Source organism: Penicillium arizonense (genome assembly GCF_001773325.1).
Source record: "Penicillium arizonense strain CBS 141311 chromosome Unknown PENARI_contig003, whole genome shotgun sequence".
Classification (NCBI taxonomy): domain Eukaryota; kingdom Fungi; phylum Ascomycota; class Eurotiomycetes; order Eurotiales; family Aspergillaceae; genus Penicillium; species Penicillium arizonense.
The window spans coordinates 619,181-638,201 of NW_019173280.1; the positions used below are offsets into that span (position 1 = coordinate 619,181).

Below are 19,021 nucleotides of genomic sequence, written 5' to 3' on the forward strand. Positions count from 1 at the left end.
TGTGGTATAACTTAATGTACAGATTTAAACTATTTCAATGTACCGTTTGATCTCCCTATAAATAAGTTAGCGTTGCATCAGTAAGCACCATGAATTTTCCAACTTACCAATCAGTGACAGCCTCCCTCCACTGACCCAGCTCATGCTGTCTCGTAGCAGTGAAGAAGTCCACAAACTCTGAATCCAAAATCTCACGAGCAATGCTGTTAGGTGCCGAGAACCGATCCAAAGCCTTGTCCAAAGTGTTGGGCAGCAGCTCTGGACGAGGGTCCCCCGACTTGCGCGCTGACATAGGCGGGACCTTGATTTCAAGCTTCTTCTGCACGCCCCTCCAGCCAGCTGCGAGAATGACGCTGAGAGCGTAGTGAGGATGTAAGTCCGCACCAGGGATACGGACTTCAAAGCGTGTGGCACCCGGTTTGCAGACTGGTGGTGTGATTAGACGAATTGAGGCAATTCGGTCCTCGAGTCCCCAGCTGATGTGTACTGGTGCCCAGTAGTTCTCGACAAGACGCTTGTATGAGTTGACGGTAGGGGCAAACAGCGGCATGATATCTGGGAGGGCGTCTAGGAGACCGGCGAGGAAGTGGCGACCTGTGTCGGAGAGGTGGGCAATGTCTGACCACTGAGGGTTGGCTTCGGGGGTCTCGCGCGCAAAGAGGTTCTTACCCTCTTTGTCGGCGAGGGAGATGTGAATGTGTCCTGAGCTGCCAGGCATGCCATGCATGGGCTTAGCCATGAAGCAGGGTGTGACTCCATGATCCATTCCCAATGACTTGGTGAGGAGTCTGTCTCTTGTTAGTCATGGTTAGAAAATATAATTGGATTGGTAGCACCCACTTAAACATTGCAACCTTGTCGGCCATTTCACTAATCTCTGAAACCTTCAGGGCCTGTGAAATGTCAGAAAAAGTCTCTTATATTTTGGAAGGGCAACATACAGCTTCGTACACACCGGGCCCGCCCTCAGTGTGCCACCCTTCAATGCCGCAATTGACCTGCGCAGCAGTGTTGAAAATATCATAGAAATACTTCTTGTTGGCAACAGGGCGTGTTGAGCTGTAGCAGAACATGCCAGCTGTGATGGGTCGAAGGGCACTGGGGGCGTTCTTCTCCAGGAAGGAAGCCAGATTGGGGTGGTTGGAACCGGCGCTGCCATATCCGTCTTCGGAGGGAGTCTGGAAGTTCATGAACTCGAGTTCAACTATAATTGTTAGAGTACGTCAACCTGCATGCAGTAACCGTGCATCTCACCTCCAGCCAGAGCTCGAATTCCCTCCCCTCCAAGCCGATCACACAAACTCCTCAACATACTCCTTCCATCGGCCAATACCGGATCAGTATCGTTGAGGAAGCGCACAAGGAAGAATGGAATATTCTCCTCCCATGGCAGACGTCGGAATGAGTTCAGGTCTGGAATGGCGAGGAAATCCGCATAACCTGACTCTGGGGGCGCGACGCGTGCTTCGGTTGTCCACATCATATCATGCATATCCCAGCCGAAGAGGGCAGAACTGAAGCCAAAGCCCTTTTCTGCGATACCGAGGAACTTCTCCTTGGCCATGACCTTGCCACGGAGGACACCATCGCTGTCAATGCCGGCGACCTTGACCTTGATGTCGTCGGCGAGAAGAGTGGGGAGGGATTCAACGGTGATCATGGTGGGTGTAATCATTTTGAGAACTTGTGAGAATCAATTGAAGAAAACTGAAGAGAAACAGATCTCCCACTTGCCACCATGGCTCTATTATACAATTGCGCGAATTGCGGGCCATTGGGGATGCTGCGGGTCAAGCTTGTGGTTGTCATTAATCCCGCGCATCTTTGGTCAACGATAATCCCCGCGGTAGAGAAAGCGCGCACCATGTCGTGCAAGTGATCATCGGCAGAGGGTCACCGGTGAAGCTATGGCCATCGGATAATGTCGCGACGGAGATGCTCCGCGGTCCGCGCTGTGGAGTTGGGGTAGCGCGCTTATCGTGCCGTTATCGGGCAAGTATTCAAAAGTTGGACTTCAAAGCATTCCACAGTTTACCTGATTGTTTCAGTCACAATTCTGTATACACACAATGTCAAACCATCTTCGTGTCGCTGTTCTCGTGTGTGACACTCCAATTCAGCCAGTCCTCGAGCAATATGGCGACTACTATGCTATCTTCCAAGCTCTGATGAAGCAAGGCTTCAAAGACTTGGAGTTATCAGAGGATATTGATGTGGAATTCAGCGGTTACCATGTGGTAAACAATCCTGAGTTCCCTGAGCTGCAAGACTACGATGCCTTGCTCATGACCGGAAGCAGTGAGGTCTCCTTGCAAATATAAACCTGGATTCTAGCTGACTGGTTATTAGAACATGATGCCTGGGCCAAGGATGACTGGATCGTCGATCTCACGAGCTACGTGAAGAGTGTGTTTGAGGCGAACAAGCCCGTCGTTGGCATCTGCTTCGGACACCAGATTCTCGCACGAGCACTCGGGGCCAAAGTGGGAAGAAGTGAAATCGGATGGGAGATCTCTGTGGAGGAGCTCAATTTGACCGATACCGGGAAAAGGTTGTTTGGAAAGGACACACTGGTACGTGATAAACTCCACTGTAATGTAGTGGCCTAACACGGCGAATGGATATAGTCCATCCAGCAAATGCATCGAGATATTGTCTTCGATATCCCGGCTGGCTGCACCAACCTTGCGACAAGTCCGATTTGCGGGGTCCAGGGTCTTTACTTGCCAAAGCGGGTGTTGTCGGTGCAGGGGCATCCTGAGTTTCACGAAGGAATCATGTCTAGTTTGCTAGAAGTGAGGCATGCAAGCGGTTTATTTAATGATGAATTGTATAAGGATGGGTTGTCGCGCGTGGGGAATCCCCATGATGGGCGATTGATAGCGAAGGCAATGGCGAAGTTCATTGTGGAGGCGCAAAGTAGCGAGTCATAATAAAACAGAACGTTATTACACCCAAGATAAGCCACCAAGTCAAGGCCCAGTCCCGACAGATCAAGAGTCGGATCTACAACTGCCCGGGACCACCCAAGACCGCGGTACGACCTCCGCGCTATAAAGCCCACCACACCCGTCACCCACCACCCACTCCCTTCCATTCTCCAACTTCCATCCTCACAATGTCTAACCAAATTCGTACCATTTCTCCCTCCACACACGAGGTCATCTTTGACCAACCTGGCACTTCACTCGAAGAAGCCATCCAAGTCGCTGCAAAGTCAAAGAAAGCCTTTGAAACTTGGCGTACTTCTTCATTGGAAGATAGAAAGAGTATCGTGAAGCGAGCATTGGATATTGTCGCAAAGAACCGCGATGAATTATCTAAAGACCTTACCACCCAAATGGGCCGGCCCATTAGATACTGTGCAGCAGAGATCAACACGATGCGTCTCCGGGCTGAATACTTGATGGAAATCGCTGAAGAGAGTCTCTCAGATTTGCCTGGTCGGCCTGAAGCTGGTTTCCGGAGGGTGGTGAAGCGTGTCCCCGTTGGGCCGGTCTTGATTGCAGGCACTTGGAATGTGAGTCAATAATACCCTGCATCTACCTAGAGTCACCGCTAACTAGTCTGTAGTACCCTTTCTTGACTACAATCAGCGCACTCGTGCCCGCTCTTTTGGCTGGTAACAGTGTCATCTTCCGACCTTCGCCTCAGACCCCACTCTTTGGAAACCGAATGTTGGAGATCTTCACAGAGGCCGGACTTCCCCTTCACGTTCTCCAGGTCATCCATATCGGAAATCTAGATGTTCTCGATCAAGTGGTGCAAATTCCTCAGATCCAGTCTGTTTCTTTCACCGGCTCAACTGCAGGCGGTATCAGATTGAGAGAGGCAACCGCCCGCCATATCAAGCCTGTTAATCTCGAGCTTGGTGGAAATGACGCTGCCTATGTTCGGGAAGATGTCGATGTTAAGAATGTCGCGGAAAACCTTGTAGATGGGGCTATTTTCAACTCCGGACAGAGCTGCTGCTCCATCGAGCGGGTGTATGTGCACGAGAAGGTTTATGATGCCTTTGTTAGTGCGGTGCAGGACGAGCTGAAATCGTGAGTATGATAACCCTCGATAGGAATAATGTTAACATGCAACGCAGTTATAAACTCGGTGATCCCCACGACCAGAGCACAACCACTGGCCCGGTCATCTCAGCCCAAGCTGTGAAGAATATTAGTGCCCACGTCCAGGATGCTTTAGACAAGGGAGCTGTCAACTCGACACCTGAGAACGTTAGCTTCCAGGTGGCCAGCAACCCCCAAACACAGAAAGGAAACTTTATCGCTCCTATCGTGCTGACTGGTGTTAACCACACGATGGCTACGATGAAAGAAGAAACCTTTGGTCCCGTTATGCCTATCATGAAGGTATCCAGTGACGATGAAGCCGTGGCCCTCATGAATGATAGTGACTACGGTTTGACCGCCAGTGTCTGGACGAAGGATATGGCTCGTGGAGAGGAGCTGATTGAGCGTCTTGAGGCTGGTACGGTGTTCATTAACCGCTGTGATTATCCGTCTCCGGTAAGAAGGCCCAATTAACCCATATTATGAATATCCTGAAGCTAACCTCTGGGTCTAGGACCTTGCTTGGACTGGTTGGAAGCAGTCGGGGTTGGGTTGCACCCTTGGTCCCCGGGGCTATGATGGTTTCACCAAGCTGAAAAGCTACCATATGAAGGATGCCTCGGCTTGAATCGCTAGTTCTGAATATGCTGGGATATGTACCTAGAAGCGAAATTTTGGTTCAAAGGAATGAATTATGTGCCTGCAGATATGACCGTAACAAACGACCACCCTTTAGTCTCCTCGATATAGATATCCTGTCGGAGTATACCGTAGAGATTTGGTAGGCTAATTTAATTATCAATGTATAGTTCTTGTCGCACTTAGACAGCATAAAGACGTCGGATATAAGCATTATAAGCACTCCTAATAGGCTTAGCGTGATCGAGGAAGCTGTAGTGTGAAGAATGCAGCCATGTCTTGGCAGAGTATATATTTACGTGCCAAAATTGTCGAATTGGGTCTGTAATCGTTGTCGAACGCAGAGGGTGAGATAGTTATCGTGTTAGAGCCAGGTCCACACCGTTCCCAGACCTGGTTGTTGATGCGGGTTATTGAGAGAGCCTGGTCAAGAGGGTGACATGCTAAATGCTCTAGTCTATATATATGCCACCGTCTTGGCTAGCGCGGCGTTGTCAGGTTGGATCAATATGAACTCTCATCTCTTAAAGGCCCTCCATGCCCAGAGATTGAGATTGACCTCCCAGACCTCCATCTTTCTACATCCTCACCATCTTATACCCATTATGCAGGGATGGCCAAGCCACATAAGCTTTCATCGTATTGTAGATGAAATCAAAAAAATTGATTGTATTATACAAAATACAGAAAGCAACCACGGAGGGGTATCCAAACTTTAACTCTCGCTGCGGGGTTTACCCGAAAATATCATCGAAATGTAACATGTCAGTAGCCGCCATACCGACATCTCCTAATAGACTGAACAATTCTGAATCTGGCGTGGGGAGCTCGTCAAACAAGGTCCCTTCACCCAAGGGTTCCCCTTGATAGACGATGTTGCGGGTGATTTCCTTGCGATTGAACACGGGCGCCGATGTCTTAGACTGTGACGCCTCGCTAATTCCAGCAATCTTTTCCAATAACTCCAACGTGCTCCAAATCTTCCGATCCAAGTCTTTGACACAGTTCTGTAAGTTGTGCAGTATATTAATCGCAGTCTGAAAGGGCTTGCTACACATCGATCCGTATTCTTCTGGACGATGTGAGACAATAAAGAGCATGATGGATAGAGACGCTAGAGGCAGTTTGACCGCCGTCGGCAACAAGAGTGGGCTGATTTCACCAGCATCAGCCATTTTACAATGTAGATCGACCGACTTCGCAGCAGCCGTCAAGAGAGATTTGGCTGACGCTGGATGGGAGATAAGATCCCGTAGCGAACCGAAGGCGCCGATCTGTGTGAGGATTTTGATGTGGTGCACGCGAAGGTGGCAGAAGTGTTTCAGTCCAGTCTGTAACCATGCTGGTGGCATTATGATTGGCTCTAGAGACACAAAGTCCTCTGTGGGTATTCTGTCAACGACTTTCTGTAATTGAAAGGTGAGGAATTCAATCCGTTCGGCGTTATTCTTTGACTGTGATGACGGAGCGTTGACGAGAGTCCATATCTCGGAGAGGTTACTGTCCAAGGAGATCATAGTTGATAGATAAGATCCTTGTGGTTCCTGGACCAAGAGATGTCAGCTGTAAGAACGTAGCCACCCAGAGCGTAATGTGCTGATAGAGAGCCATACTATCCTAAGTACAGAGAGGCCTCGAGGTCTCTGTCATGAAGTGTCCACGGCATACCCGAATAGAAGCTGCATTTCCTGTCTATGCGATACACACAAGCAAGCAGGCGCTTCCAGTCGATAATTCGCTGTGGATGCGCCTTGGCAACTTCAAAGAACTTTTCTCGATGTAGACCGAGCTCGAGACACAATCTGGCGGCGACACCAGACATCCGCCATGCTTTGACGGGTCTTTGCTTGAGATCTAAATAGATTGACTGCGTTGTAGCGGAAGATTCCCTTTCGTTAGCGGTGTCAGTGTGTTTGAAGACAGGCGTAATGGCTCACCAGCAGAGTTGCCATGACCTCAACCTGAGGCTTCTCTTGATCGAAACAAGAGTCTACACTCCACGCCAATTGGGCTTCGAGGTCAAAGGCTAGGGGGTTCTGTGTGTCACCTCTTATAAGCAAGGCGATTGCTGAAACTGCTTTTGTGAGCTCTATATCGATCATATCCAGCTTGGAAGTAGCTCCGGTCGCAGCATGCGTCAAATGTGAAAAGATGGCGTCGAGAGCTCCATAGCCCAGTTCCAGGCTGACGCAAGGATAGATAGGATAGACCTCGTCCTTGAATATTGTAAAGAGCTGAGTGACCTTCTCGTGACCAAGTTCCAAGACGGGTCGTGCGGCTTGCAGTAAAGTGATCAAATCATCGGGGTATTTCGATTCGTCATCAACGACCGAATGATGCCCACTTGCCGAGTCTTGAGGAGGTGTGAGGTCCCTTGCTCTCAAAGCGTCCTGCGTGAGGTTCAAGGTGTACTGAAAATCCGTATGAGAGAGGGGTTTGCTCGGTCGAGGAAGCTCATCGCTGCAGTGTCTTCGTTGTAGGTAGGCCCCGCGTGGATGAACCAGGCCAAAGCGCCCCATCGATTGCTGCATTTGTTCACAAATCCTATTCATTCGCAAGACCGTGGATTCCACCCATGAATCTATTTGGAAGATCATTATCCGGCCCGCGCTGGTCCTCTTTTTACCACCAGTCCTCTGGTCCACGGTATCTTTCGGGATAGGAATCGGGATCTTCGTCATCATGGGCACCACAGCCGCAACGGCTTTCTCACAGGTTTACCATTTTGCAACCTGGCAAGTGGGAATGGTTTGGATTGCAGGCATTGTGGGTAACATTCTAGGAGTACCCTTTGGTGGTTATTTCTCGGATTGGGTAGCCAACCGCGCAACCACGAAGAATGGCGGAGTCCGCGAGCCAGAGATGCGTCTTCCCGCCGTGAGCGTCGCTATGATTACCTATCCTGCAGCACTTCTTCTCTACGGCCTGGGGATCAATTACAAAGCGCATTGGATGGTGCCTATATCGGGCATATTCTTGTGTAAGAACTTTCGTCCAGTCCATTTCAATGGGAGCTTGCTGATTTTGGAGCTATAGTTTCGTTTGGAAGTAGTGCTGCGATCGGCATTAGTGTGGTCTATACAATCGACTGTTACAGGCCGATTGCTGAGGAGGTTGTGGTGAGCCAAGTTGCCTTCAAATGTGGGTTATTCGCTTCTCTCCCTAAGGATTCTAAAAACATTGATGCTGACCGACGAGCGTTCTAGCCATCATCACGTTCCTCATGTCCTTCTACGCTAACCCATGGGTCAATCGTGACGGCTATGCAGGAGCATTTAGTGCCATGGCAGCGCTGAGTTTCGTCGTCTTGGCTATGTGGATTCCCTTGTACATCTGGGGTAAGCGAATTCGCCGTGCTACTCTCAAAGGGCGTGTCATGCGATACGTCCACTGGGCTGTGGACCGAGAAACTGGCGAGTAGGCATTTCTCTCAGTATGCGGGTGCATTTCCAACAACTTGCTGTGGGCAAAAAGCTACTGCCTGCCGTTTTTTCTTTTCTTTTTTTTTAAAAAAAAAGAAAAGAAAAAAGAAAAAAGAAAATGTTCACGGCGACCCCTCAAGAAGATCCCGAAGTTTCCCTATGCTGCCTGTCTTATATTTAACACTCAATCTCTGTTCGCTATACCAAATTGATAGGCAGAAAACTCTGAGATTGAAGGATGATCCATTCTCTGTCGGAGGCTATGTAAGCTATGGAAGCACTTGGAAACTAGGTCTGCTTAGGCCCTACCTAAACCCGCGGGACTTTTTAGAGATCTGGTCCTAAGTAGACTGCGACTGTTAAGACCCTCATCGACAGGTTGCCTAAGCATTGCCTGAGGAACAAGGATTGGGACGTCTCTATAAACTTTGAGGCACACTAACTGCCCCGCGAGGCCTAGGGCATTAATGGAACGCTCACATAACCTGACTGTCTAATAAAAGCCTCATTTAGGACAAATTAAGAGCTCAAGCTGATCTTCCTACCAAGGTCAGCGATTGATCTTTCTATTATCACCAAGTCACTCTTTCTTATTACACTTTATTATTCGAGTCCATCCTGCTCCTTCAGTACCTGGTAGGGTCAAACTTATAAACGTTCTACTAGTGTCTATTCCTCATGACCTTATCAAGCGCCGGTCCATGGCGCCCCGTTCAATCGCAACCGCGGGCTAAAATCCGATACATCGAGTGACGCATTTGATCTATTCTTAAGACAAGGAAAAGCTGAAACTGAGACATGAGCAGTTATTCAACCAAGCCCTCCTTGATGTCTCGCAATAATTGCCTTCTTAAACCAGCTTCGAGCAAAATTACAAGTTACTTTTCAGAAAGAAAGCCCGCTATCAATGGGAGAAATGTACGTATCCAGAATGTAAAGCCATTTCAATACTAATGCAACCGAAACTCATACGGAAAACTTGAATTATATATATATTCTTTGGTATTGAACTGTATGGTATAAGAAATCATACAATAGGGATCATTCTATAGAAGCCTAGGGGTTATTGGGCTAGTAAAACAAATGATAGTTCACTATATATACGTTAATAGTAGTTAGTATAAAGCTACTAGAGCTATATTACACTAAGCTTAGCTTATAAAAGAGACTCTAAAGTACGTATTCTCTGAAAGTACTTGGTGCTACGGGATTCATCATTATAAAAATCGTAAATAGCCCCTCTCTATCCTAGCTCAGCCGGAAGAAAATATTTTATATAAAGCCGGGGAAAAAAGGGAACTGACCTTTTAAAGGGAATAAAGGCCCTATACGAGCCCTTCTTATAGAAACGATTGAATTTATAAGAAGGGGCCCTAACGAAACTGTAAAGCGTATGTGGTATTTAAGAGACGAGTTCCTACAGTTAGCTAGTAAGTTATTAGGAACGAGAAATATAGAGTACTATCGGTATTTTAGAGAATGGTTCAGAATTAGAAAGGAACTGGGAAACAGAGCTTCCGGCAAGCGGGAAAGCAGTAGTCCAAATTACCTCTGCAAACTATACTATATCCTCGCAGGTCCCTACACCATCAGGATGCTTAAAACGGAACGTTCGATGGATAGGACGATCAGTTAAGAAGTGTGGCATGCAGATTTACTGTTTATGAGTGATTAACGGGTTTTAGGGGATTTTCGGTGTTTTCCGACATAGTTCTTATGACATTGATAGCTAGTCTGAAGGGGATTCCTGCCGGGGGGCCGCCGGGATGGTGTGATGGCCTTCCTTATCTGTTTGCCCACGACCCAGCCTCATATTCGTGCTTCCTCCGTCTTAATAGCCAGTGATCAATATCCATGCTTCTTTCCCCCTTCCTTGATCAATTTGGACTTAGCAAGAAGAAAGAGACGACTGCCCCTTACACGAAGCAGTCGTTGTCAGCTTCGGGCTCTCTCTTTTCTCTGATTTATCCACTCCCTCAAACTCCTGGCACACATGCTTGACGCTGGATCCACACGTGTTGCTCACATCTGACGTATCGCCGTAGTTGGAGTTGATTCCCACCAACGTTTCCACGCCCTTGGCCTTGACGTTCTTGATCACCACTTTCCGTGGACTTTTACTCTTGTTGCTACTGCAGTTGCCGCATGATCGATACAGCTTGCCTGCATTCACCACAGTGAATCCATCGATGGTGACGGTTCCTTTGCCGTTGTGCTGCACCACCTTGTCTTTGGCCTCTTGAGCGCCTCCACCTTTGATGAGTGCATTTCCGGTTCCGAGGATGGAAATGGCGTCCTATAGGGGGCACATTAGCACTAGTAGACCAAATAGGCATGGTACTCACTTCGCAGACATCACGGAACCAGACGTTGGTTAGCGTGCAGGATCCTTTGCAGTGGATGCCTTCGAGTTGGTTCTTTCCAATGATCACGTTGCTCAGGGATGCTCCATTTTCCAAGATGAACACGGCACTCTCGTCGCCTATTCAATTAGCTCCGTCTATTTTGACACATTTCTTATGTAGACATACCGGTATCATCATCGCTGTTGCAGGCTCGACCACGATCGTACTCCCGATTGCCCAGATCAATACTGCCTTTGATCACACTGGGAGAAGGCAAAGAGACAATACTACCCACACGAGAGGGAATGTTGAGTGTCTGAGCACTGGCAATGCCAATGAGACAGAGGATGATAGCGCTGGAATGCATTTTGCTCAGTTGATGGTTGATCAAATCGAGGGCCAACGAGGGGCCTTTTATACCTCTGGAGACCAAAACAATACAGGACTTACTGTCTCAGTCCCATATATTGCCGCAGGACTCCTCAATATCCGTGAAGAAATTTGACGACCTCTGACTGGATGGGTTCGATGCATTACCCCACGACTCCCACTAGTTCTGCAGGGTCCAGGTCCCAATAGGTCCCAATTTGGCCTGGATGCATTCTATCTGTACCTTTTCGTGGGAAAATAAGACAATTCCTAACATCTGATTTTCCGTCTTGGCTCACACTCGTTTCATTGCGTTGTCTAGCCAATACCAAGGCACATTTATAGTGAAAATGCCAAAAGCCAAGATTCCTAAACATTGGCATTGTGGCTGTGCCTGCAAACTTGAAACTATCTGCGCAATTACAAGATCCACCAACCAAAAAAAATTTCATGATAATCTGCGTCGCTGGCATCTAAGGCCCCTTGGAATTATCATCATTTTCTTTTCGAATCGACCACGGATGTCCCAATTCCTCAATCCAAATTTCGGACTATTTTGTCGTATTCTGCAGTCCTCGCCTGGGCCTCGCCCGTTTAGCAAGCTTTCATAGATATCACAGGAGTTTGTTAATCTGGAGTGGTAAGGCTGCGGGAGGGAAATGACTGCCTTCATGGCTAGGGGGAGAGAGAGAAGCTATGGAGAAGCTATGGAGACAGATATGACGGCCATCCATAGATAGTCCTGTCTATATAGCTAGAGCCAGACTTATTCCCTTATTGAGGGATCCGGTCTTAAAACCAACTGGAGTTCATACCTTCAACTCACCGTACCGGCCCCTATTTTGTGAGGACGCCAAAAATGGCCCTAAGTGCTAGCACCCATTGGTCGGGAGACGATGGGGACGTTAGCTTGCTTGGATGGCTATAAAACCGCCACATGTCCCTTCTCGTTTCACTTGCTTGTCGGACCTTAGTAGGATTTGATTTTGACGGTCCCTGCCATTTCAGCTTTGTCTATCTTTGCTTGGCCTCTGCGTCTTGATTCCTTCCTGTCAACTCTGCCTTCGGTCGTTCTTTTCTCATCAACAACTTACAGTATGGGCCAACCCAATCCATAAGATGAGTCGCAATCAGAGGCAGACCCAAGCTGGACTGATCTGGAAGTACCAGATTCTCCAATTCTTGCCTTGGGCTCCAACGTCCTCCGCCCCCCAAAAAAGTCCTGGCTTCCTGGCAGATGACAGCGAATCTGAATGATGACACTGACGAGGAGCTTTACTAACGCAAGACATAGGTACTGCCGAGACAAGGCTACTGGAATCGATGCACTACCCAAATGGAATAAACCACAAAGAAGAGGCCCTTATTCGCGTGATGCCCAATGAAGTGCCTAGAATAGAAGTTTGGCTAGGACTGTCAGCGCCTGAGAGGTATCAAAAGCCTAGCGCTCTTGAGGCCGGTTGGAAGGCTTTTCCGGGCTATTAACCGAAAATAGCCCGAAGTGGCATTAGCCAGGAGTATAGTGAAGATATCCCCTCGCACACCATACCGCGAGAGTATTGAGCTAATTATAGACTAACGAATTCGAAGTCTTGTAAATAAATATGGGCACAATTTTTATGGTTTGCTGAGTACTGTTTTTCCACTACAATACATAAGCAATTTTCGGCGGAGGTCTAAACTGTCGCAGCATAGTCTGCCTGTCCGCCAAGTATACGCATGAATGCCATCTATCGATTTGCACGAATAACAATATTCTGTTGCTCACTAAGTGTCCGATCTCCTATCGCGATGCATAGGTGGAGCGTCCCGAAATATGAAAAGTCCTGTCGTACTAGGCAGGTTGGATGATATTTCAATGCGCGATTACCGCAATTAGAATGAAGGACATAGCTAGAGGATAAGCAAAGTAGAGGCCCAAAATTCAATGTATATCAAGCAATCGGGACATGGGAATCACCTCGTAGCGAACCTCTGGTCTTGAGGATGTTTTCATATATTTTTCTAAATAGTATAGATTTTTATGGAGGTATCGTATCCGTCGCCTGGACTCTTGGAATTGTCATGGCAGTCATCGAGGAAGGGGAATTGTTTTCAAGGCAGCCGACAGCAACTCCGTCAATGTCACCTATAAACAGTACGATGATATAAGGCTGGGTGATATGCCGGAGACTATCACCAAAAACATGGCAGAGGCGCCCAGGTAAAGCATGCTCAACGCATGAAACGGGGTATCTAGTGATTGACTCAAGCATTGTCCCAAGCGAACCGCCTTTGTCCCCCTACCTCGGGCACCATTTTCATGAATGATCCCATATTTTACAATATAAAAGATCTTTTAGTAAAATTTTCTTACGATGCGGGTAAGTTTCCTGCCTCATGCTCCTTCTAATGGTGGTATCTAATGCTAGAGCTAGGGCCGACCCACCAGCACCACCGCACAAGGGCAGACACAAACTCCGCTCAGAGATATTCAATACTTCAGTCTCTTGACACCGCGATGCATGAGGTGCGGGGTGGTACACTGGAGTCTTCTAATGTTCAACGTAATAAATTGACTTCTTCCAGTGAGCTGTAGTGACCAGCGTAGCACGGCCAACCAAGAATATGGCATTGAGGGTCAAGTTTACATAAACTCCCAGAGGACTAAATAGGTATACACACGGGTATACAGTTTTTCTTTCTCCCTGTCAATATGACAGGTCTACAGACTTGTAATAAACCTAAAGCTCTCGGGCTTGTAGTTTAATGTGTGGTCATGGAGTAAGAGGTTATGTGCAATATAATTGCCTGCCATGATACCTCTGGTGATCAGTTGCAGTGTTAAGACAGATGGGCCTCGGGCACACATACCATGGGCTTCTAACTCCTAAAACATATACGATGGCCGGTGTTCACCACTTAGGCTTTTCTACTTGGCAGCAGAACCATTTCAGGGGCCATAGCATTCTCATCCACAGCGTCGATATGTATGTATGTCCATGTCTTTATGACCTAGCTCCGAAACACATACCTGTAGAGAGATATCAGGAACTCACCGTCTGAGCCTGGTCTGGTATCTACGTAGTCAGCATAACTCTGAGTCCAATGGAGAAATGCGGCAACAGCTAAGACTGGTAAGTCCTATGAAAACAAACTACGTAGAGACACCTAGGTACTACAGTAGATATACATAAAAGCAATTAACCACCCAGATACGCCATAAGGAACACACAGACACATAACTATCTATCAAATGTTCCATAACTAGTCTCCCCTCCACCAATAATATTTGCCCCACAGCGCGCGGTCCCGGACCGCGCTGCCCCAGACCGCGCCAAAAATACGCGCACCAGTTCCCGAAAGAAGTTCATGCAGTTAAGGCAATTTACCTAACAGCTAAAAGCTACCCCTCGACCCCGCAGCGCGTGTACATATGCTGTAGCTCACCGCGCCGCCGGCTATCGTGCGGGGCAGACAGAGCGCGATAGAGCTTCACGGGGAAGAACCCGAGACCGCGGGTTTATGTGAAGAATCACACCCGTGATATTATCGGGTTCCAGAGTGAGGGTCTTGTGATAACGTGTGGTTATCTGGTTCGATTGAAATGTGGGGTGTGTAAGCTGGTGAGCTATAAATTTAAGAAATGGAGGGTCCTTAGTCTTTAGTTTTATTATCTTCGTCAATTTAATTTATCCTCTTCTTTACTCCTTCAAATTTAATTCCACACTATCATCATCACTATCAAAATGGTTGGCAGACTCGAAGGCAAGAACGCCATTGTCACCGGCGCAGCTGGGTACGTATAACTTCCCTTACCTTCAATAGCCACCTATAGCCAAAGCTACGCTAACAAGCCCCCCAAACAGCGGCATCGGCCTCGAAACAACAATCCTCATGCTCCGTGAAGGTGCCTCAGTCCTAATGACCGATATAAACGAGTCAACCCTGGCAACCGCCCTAACAAAAGTAAACACCATCGTGCCCGCCTCCAGCCGCACCGGCAGAGTCGAAACAAAAGCAGTGGACGTATCCTCAGAATCTCAGATCGAAGCCGCAATTGCACACCTGGACTCCTGGGGCGGCCTGGACGTGATCTTCAACAATGCGGGCATCATGCACCCCAAGGACGGCGATGCCGAGGAGTGTCCGGAGGATATCTGGGACCGCACGATGAACATCAACGTCAAGGGCGTGTGGTTCGGGTCGAAGCATGCTGTGCGCAGTTTCCGGAAGCATGGCAAGAAGCGCGCTTCTGTTATTAATACTGCTAGTATGGTTGCGCTTGTTGGGGCTGCTACGCCGCAGTTGGCGTATACCGCTAGTAAGGGGGCTGTCCTTGCTATGACGCGTGAGTTGGCTATTGTTCATGCTCGGGAGGGTTTCAGGTTTAATTCGCTTTGTCCGGCGCCTCTTAAGTATGTTGTTTTACTTTCCCCCCCTTTCCTGGTGGTATATTGGTGATGATGGGACTGACGGGTTTCATAGCACGCCGCTTTTGCAGGATTGGCTTGGTGATGATAAGGAGAAGCGGTTCCGTCGTGAGGTTCACTTCCCCAGTGGACGGTTCGGAGAGGCTATTGAGCAGGCGCATGCGGTTGTGTTCCTCGCTAGTGATGAGAGCAGCTTTGTCAACGCGACTGACTTTGTTGTTGATGGCGGTTTGACCAAGGCTTATGTTACGCCTGAGGGACCTGCGACGGAGGCACCGAAGAACTTGGCTCAGTCATAGATTATAGATGGTAGATTTGGAATGCGCTTTGCTAGTTTGTACATAATATAAGGAACAGAATGACGATCAACATCATGCGAATGAAATCCAAATCTGGTTTTGCTGCATTGCCCGACAAATATTCCATGGCCCGGCTTCGGACATGGGCAGCAGCCACATAGCCTCGAGAAGAAGTAACGTGCGATGCATATTTCCAAGCCCGAAGCATTCGGTCATGGCGGTTAACCGCGCTCTAAGTTGGGCTTGCTGGTCCGGAGCGACGAGACACGAACCTACTACAGCGATGGGCCAACAAAGGCCCGAGTTGATGCGCTCGTTGGGTGATAGCTCACTCAGGTATGACATGGCCTCTGTGACTGCATTTTCAAGCAACCCTCTGTAGATTCCATCAGGCGTATGTCGGAATCCCTCAAGGGAGGTGTATAAATAGATGAGAATAGCCTGTTGGAAAATCAAGCCAGCGACATGGACCTCCGGCCCGACAGAAGGATAAGGCGACCAGCGCAAAACCTGAGCTTGGATAGAGGCGAACATCGCGAAATCATCAGCTGTAGGAACGGGAGTTTGTGCATCATCCATGATCCACTGTCGGCCGAGATCGAAAATGCATGGGATCAGCAGCAAAAGTTCCAGCCAGCAGCCGCATAGATTGCCCACGTATTGGGTGCGCAGTAGTTCTCGCGACCGTTCTTCCAGATCGAGGTTCAGGAAGAGTTGGCCACTAAACCGTGCATCGATTGAGATCATGCTCACGGTCGCAGTGTAGGTGTAATATTCGATGACGAAATCTTTCAAATCTCGCGGAACGGCAGAGTCACTCTGTGCAAGTAGTTTGACCAGTAATGAATTTGCCGCGGATAGATGGTCAAATATCGTCCCGTTCATGTCTCCTTTTGCTGTCTGTTCCTTATCAGCTCAGTCGAACACTTCGTAGGATGACAATTCCTACCTCAGTAAAACACATCAGAAGCGCTCCCACTAGAAGCATTAATGGATTAGATTCTTTTCCATCAATGAAATCCGTAACTCCCCGACGGAAATGTTGTAAAGCCTTGGTATAGTGACTGTGGGCAATAGTGTCGGACTCATCTCGCGATCGAAACGCGCGGTGAGCGGCACTTTGCGTAATAACCAACTGCAACAGCAAATCACTAGAAAATGCCAGCGGAACAATCTGTACAAGAAATGGATTTACAGGCGTTGAACCATTCGCCATACAGTCGGCCGTCGTAGCCAAATAATGACTAAGAAGCTGATAGGACTCGGCATCGTAACCAGGCAACAACGACAAGCTGCGCGGTAACACATTTCGCATTGAGAAAGCCGCCACAAGCGAGTCCCCAGTGGGAGTCCCTGAGATCGGGCGTTGGGGACTGGTCTCAACAGGCAGCGCGGGCTCTTCCAGCTGGTCAGCGTCAGCGCTGGCAGACTGCGCACTCGACGAGACAGATCCCGCTCGCGACAAAGGACTTCCAGGTAAGACTTGGTCAGGCGATTCAATGCTTTGCAAAGGACTCGGGCGGCGGTTTGTTGCATTTTGAGTGCTGGTGTTATTAGGCGCGGAACCTCGCCTGCCAGGCACATTGGCTGGCCACTGGCAGTCTAAGTGATTCCGTCGGCACCCGCCACAAATTGGGCGTGTTTCATCGCATTTCTTCTTGCGTCGTCGACAGGTCCAACACCCTGTGCGCACTCGGACTATTCGCTGTACACGTTCCGGCATGGGAGATGTGAGAGGGAAATGGGAGGCGATAACAAGATGTGGGGTAACGCCCGGAGGCAACTCAGGTTTCGATTTTGGGGGTATATGCGACAACTTCAACTACGCTCTAATTTACAGCATTTCCAACACTAGGCTATTACACTTTGTCACGAATTCCTTCGCCTCACTTTCATCGTGCCAGGCATCGTTATACGCAGCACTCAATGACATACGACCGCGGAATGTGCCCAAGTATAGACCCAATCCGGTTCCGAGTTCGTCGCCAGTCACCCATGGGTCATCTAGTTCGAAGCGACCATGCGTTGGAGAGAGAATAGTTTCAATCACGCCCAGACTGGCGATTGAAGCGGATGGTGCATGGTTTGGCGGAGGAACTGGAGGATCTTCCGTTCCCGGGGGATACGGGGGAGTAGAAAGAGACCAATACGAGGGAACTAGACGGATGTGTTCCTTGTCATCTCGCATAGTAATGTAGTAGTCTTTTACATGCTTGACTGTTTCTGCGAACTCTGACTTCTTTTCTTCGATTGTTGGATCGGAGTCTCCGAGAGCTGGCACCATCAAGTCAATTGCAAGACTCTGGCCAGAGACAGAGTGGTACACAGAGGCAGCATGCTCCGGTGTATTATATGGTTGCCTGCATTGACCGCGCTCGTTGATTGGAGAGTAGCTGATGTATCTCACTCTTCGCTCCTTGGGCTGTCGCGTCTGCAAGTCACGAACAATAATTGCGATTGCTGCATGGTATACATGCGTGATGCTAGCATCAAGTTTCTTGCTCGCCGCCAACAAGCGTTGAGTCTGCTCTTTGCTAAGAGTCAGCGAGACTCGCTTGTGGCACCCTGGGACGGTCGGACCCGATTGATGAGGAATTTGAGCAATCTCAGCTTCCTCAAGAAGAGAAGCATTTCTATCCAAGATACCTTTGAGCGTAGCATCTTGCTCGGGAATGTCGAGATCTGGGATCGAAGCGGCAGTCTTCAACGGCGGACTGAGATTCTTCCATTCATCCCGGAAATCAGGAATGCGGAACATCTTTGGGCGATCCAAAGCCTCAGATGCATATTTGAAAAGATTGTTCAGGAGATGGAGCGACCCAATACCGTCAATAATATCATGATGCGAGCGGAGAACGAGGTCAGCTTGGAAGTGGTCGTCGGCTGGCGCACGTTTGACAAGGAACAAGGTCGGCAGCTTGGGCACCGGGGCGTTCGAATTGCACCATTCCTGGCCGAACTGGCAATTGGAAATAACCTGGAATGTGTTTTTCAGCCAGGTGGATTCCCCCTCATCACAAAAAGTTTCATAGACTTTATGGCATTTCTTCGCGTCGTGATTGTACTCGACCCAGGATGCGATGGTGGGATGATCGTATCGCAGTCGCAACCATGCTATCCGCAGTGCATTGAGAACGCGACCTTCGCTTGTTTTGGAGATGGAATCGGTCGCAATGGAGAAAGAAACATGAGCGGTCAAGGCGAAAAAGACACGGCCGCTTCCTTGGAACCGTTTTGCCAGCGTGGTATAGAACTGTTCGACCTCGTCAACATCGCGCTCCCACCTTCCAGGCTTCGTTTGCCTCCAGGTAAAGGGTTCATATGGTGGCTCCATGGTATACAGTGTCTGAGGGAATAGTGAGTCTTGGAAATTGCACCTGAGAGTGTTGACGCCCCTTAAATCATTTATGACGCAAACACAAGGCTTAGACGGCATCCTAACACTCCCGAGTCCCACCTACCAAGTTTCCCTGC

General features: G+C 48.7%; 8 protein-coding genes across 8 annotated transcripts; 3 read left to right on the top strand and 5 right to left on the bottom strand.

Moving 5' to 3' along the window:
• Window positions 1-24: 24 nt before the first annotated feature.
• Window positions 25-1,675, bottom strand: PENARI_c003G05405 (glutamine synthetase family protein; the record flags this gene model as incomplete). The annotated part of the gene is made up of 5 exons (XM_022628374.1): window positions 25-55; window positions 108-788; window positions 841-893; window positions 942-1,204; window positions 1,315-1,675. The coding sequence occupies 5 exons, from the start codon at window positions 1,673-1,675 to the stop codon at window positions 25-27; spliced, it is 1,389 nt and encodes a 462-aa protein (XP_022491409.1).
• A 394-nt stretch (window positions 1,676-2,069) lies between these two features.
• PENARI_c003G10804 (uncharacterized protein) lies at window positions 2,070-4,689 on the top strand (the record flags this gene model as incomplete). Its single annotated transcript, XM_022628752.1, has 6 exons — window positions 2,070-2,298; window positions 2,350-2,573; window positions 2,942-3,520; window positions 3,574-4,046; window positions 4,094-4,517; window positions 4,576-4,689. 6 exons carry the CDS (start codon window positions 2,070-2,072, stop codon window positions 4,687-4,689), a joined length of 2,043 nt encoding a protein of 680 aa, XP_022491571.1.
• Window positions 4,690-5,434: 745 nt separating this feature from the next.
• Window positions 5,435-7,219, bottom strand: PENARI_c003G00126 (fungal specific transcription factor domain-containing protein; the record flags this gene model as incomplete). The annotated part of the gene is made up of 3 exons (XM_022628004.1): window positions 5,435-6,244; window positions 6,406-6,567; window positions 6,638-7,219. The coding sequence occupies 3 exons, from the start codon at window positions 7,217-7,219 to the stop codon at window positions 5,435-5,437; spliced, it is 1,554 nt and encodes a 517-aa protein (XP_022491492.1).
• Window positions 7,220-7,382: 163 nt separating this feature from the next.
• Window positions 7,383-8,121, top strand: PENARI_c003G09607 (uncharacterized protein; the record flags this gene model as incomplete). The annotated part of the gene is made up of 3 exons (XM_022628670.1): window positions 7,383-7,680; window positions 7,737-7,841; window positions 7,907-8,121. The coding sequence occupies 3 exons, from the start codon at window positions 7,383-7,385 to the stop codon at window positions 8,119-8,121; spliced, it is 618 nt and encodes a 205-aa protein (XP_022492047.1).
• Window positions 8,122-10,086: 1,965 nt separating this feature from the next.
• On the bottom strand, window positions 10,087-10,834 carry PENARI_c003G07118 (pectate lyase; the record flags this gene model as incomplete). Its single annotated transcript, XM_022628499.1, has 4 exons — window positions 10,087-10,093; window positions 10,138-10,418; window positions 10,468-10,604; window positions 10,654-10,834. 4 exons carry the CDS (start codon window positions 10,832-10,834, stop codon window positions 10,087-10,089), a joined length of 606 nt encoding a protein of 201 aa, XP_022492034.1.
• Window positions 10,835-14,564: 3,730 nt separating this feature from the next.
• Window positions 14,565-15,547, top strand: PENARI_c003G02961 (oxidoreductase, short-chain dehydrogenase/reductase family; the record flags this gene model as incomplete). Its single annotated transcript, XM_022628201.1, has 3 exons — window positions 14,565-14,614; window positions 14,685-15,233; window positions 15,304-15,547. The coding sequence occupies 3 exons, from the start codon at window positions 14,565-14,567 to the stop codon at window positions 15,545-15,547; spliced, it is 843 nt and encodes a 280-aa protein (XP_022491382.1).
• A 72-nt stretch (window positions 15,548-15,619) lies between these two features.
• Window positions 15,620-17,083, bottom strand: PENARI_c003G07292 (fungal specific transcription factor domain-containing protein; the record flags this gene model as incomplete). Its single annotated transcript, XM_022628511.1, has 3 exons — window positions 15,620-16,447; window positions 16,497-16,952; window positions 16,985-17,083. 3 exons carry the CDS (start codon window positions 17,081-17,083, stop codon window positions 15,620-15,622), a joined length of 1,383 nt encoding a protein of 460 aa, XP_022491828.1.
• A 298-nt stretch (window positions 17,084-17,381) lies between these two features.
• Window positions 17,382-18,881, bottom strand: PENARI_c003G01881 (uncharacterized protein; the record flags this gene model as incomplete). Its single annotated transcript, XM_022628130.1, has 1 exon — window positions 17,382-18,881. One exon carries the CDS (start codon window positions 18,879-18,881, stop codon window positions 17,382-17,384), a length of 1,500 nt encoding a protein of 499 aa, XP_022491854.1.
• Between the last annotated feature and the right edge of the window lie 140 nt (window positions 18,882-19,021).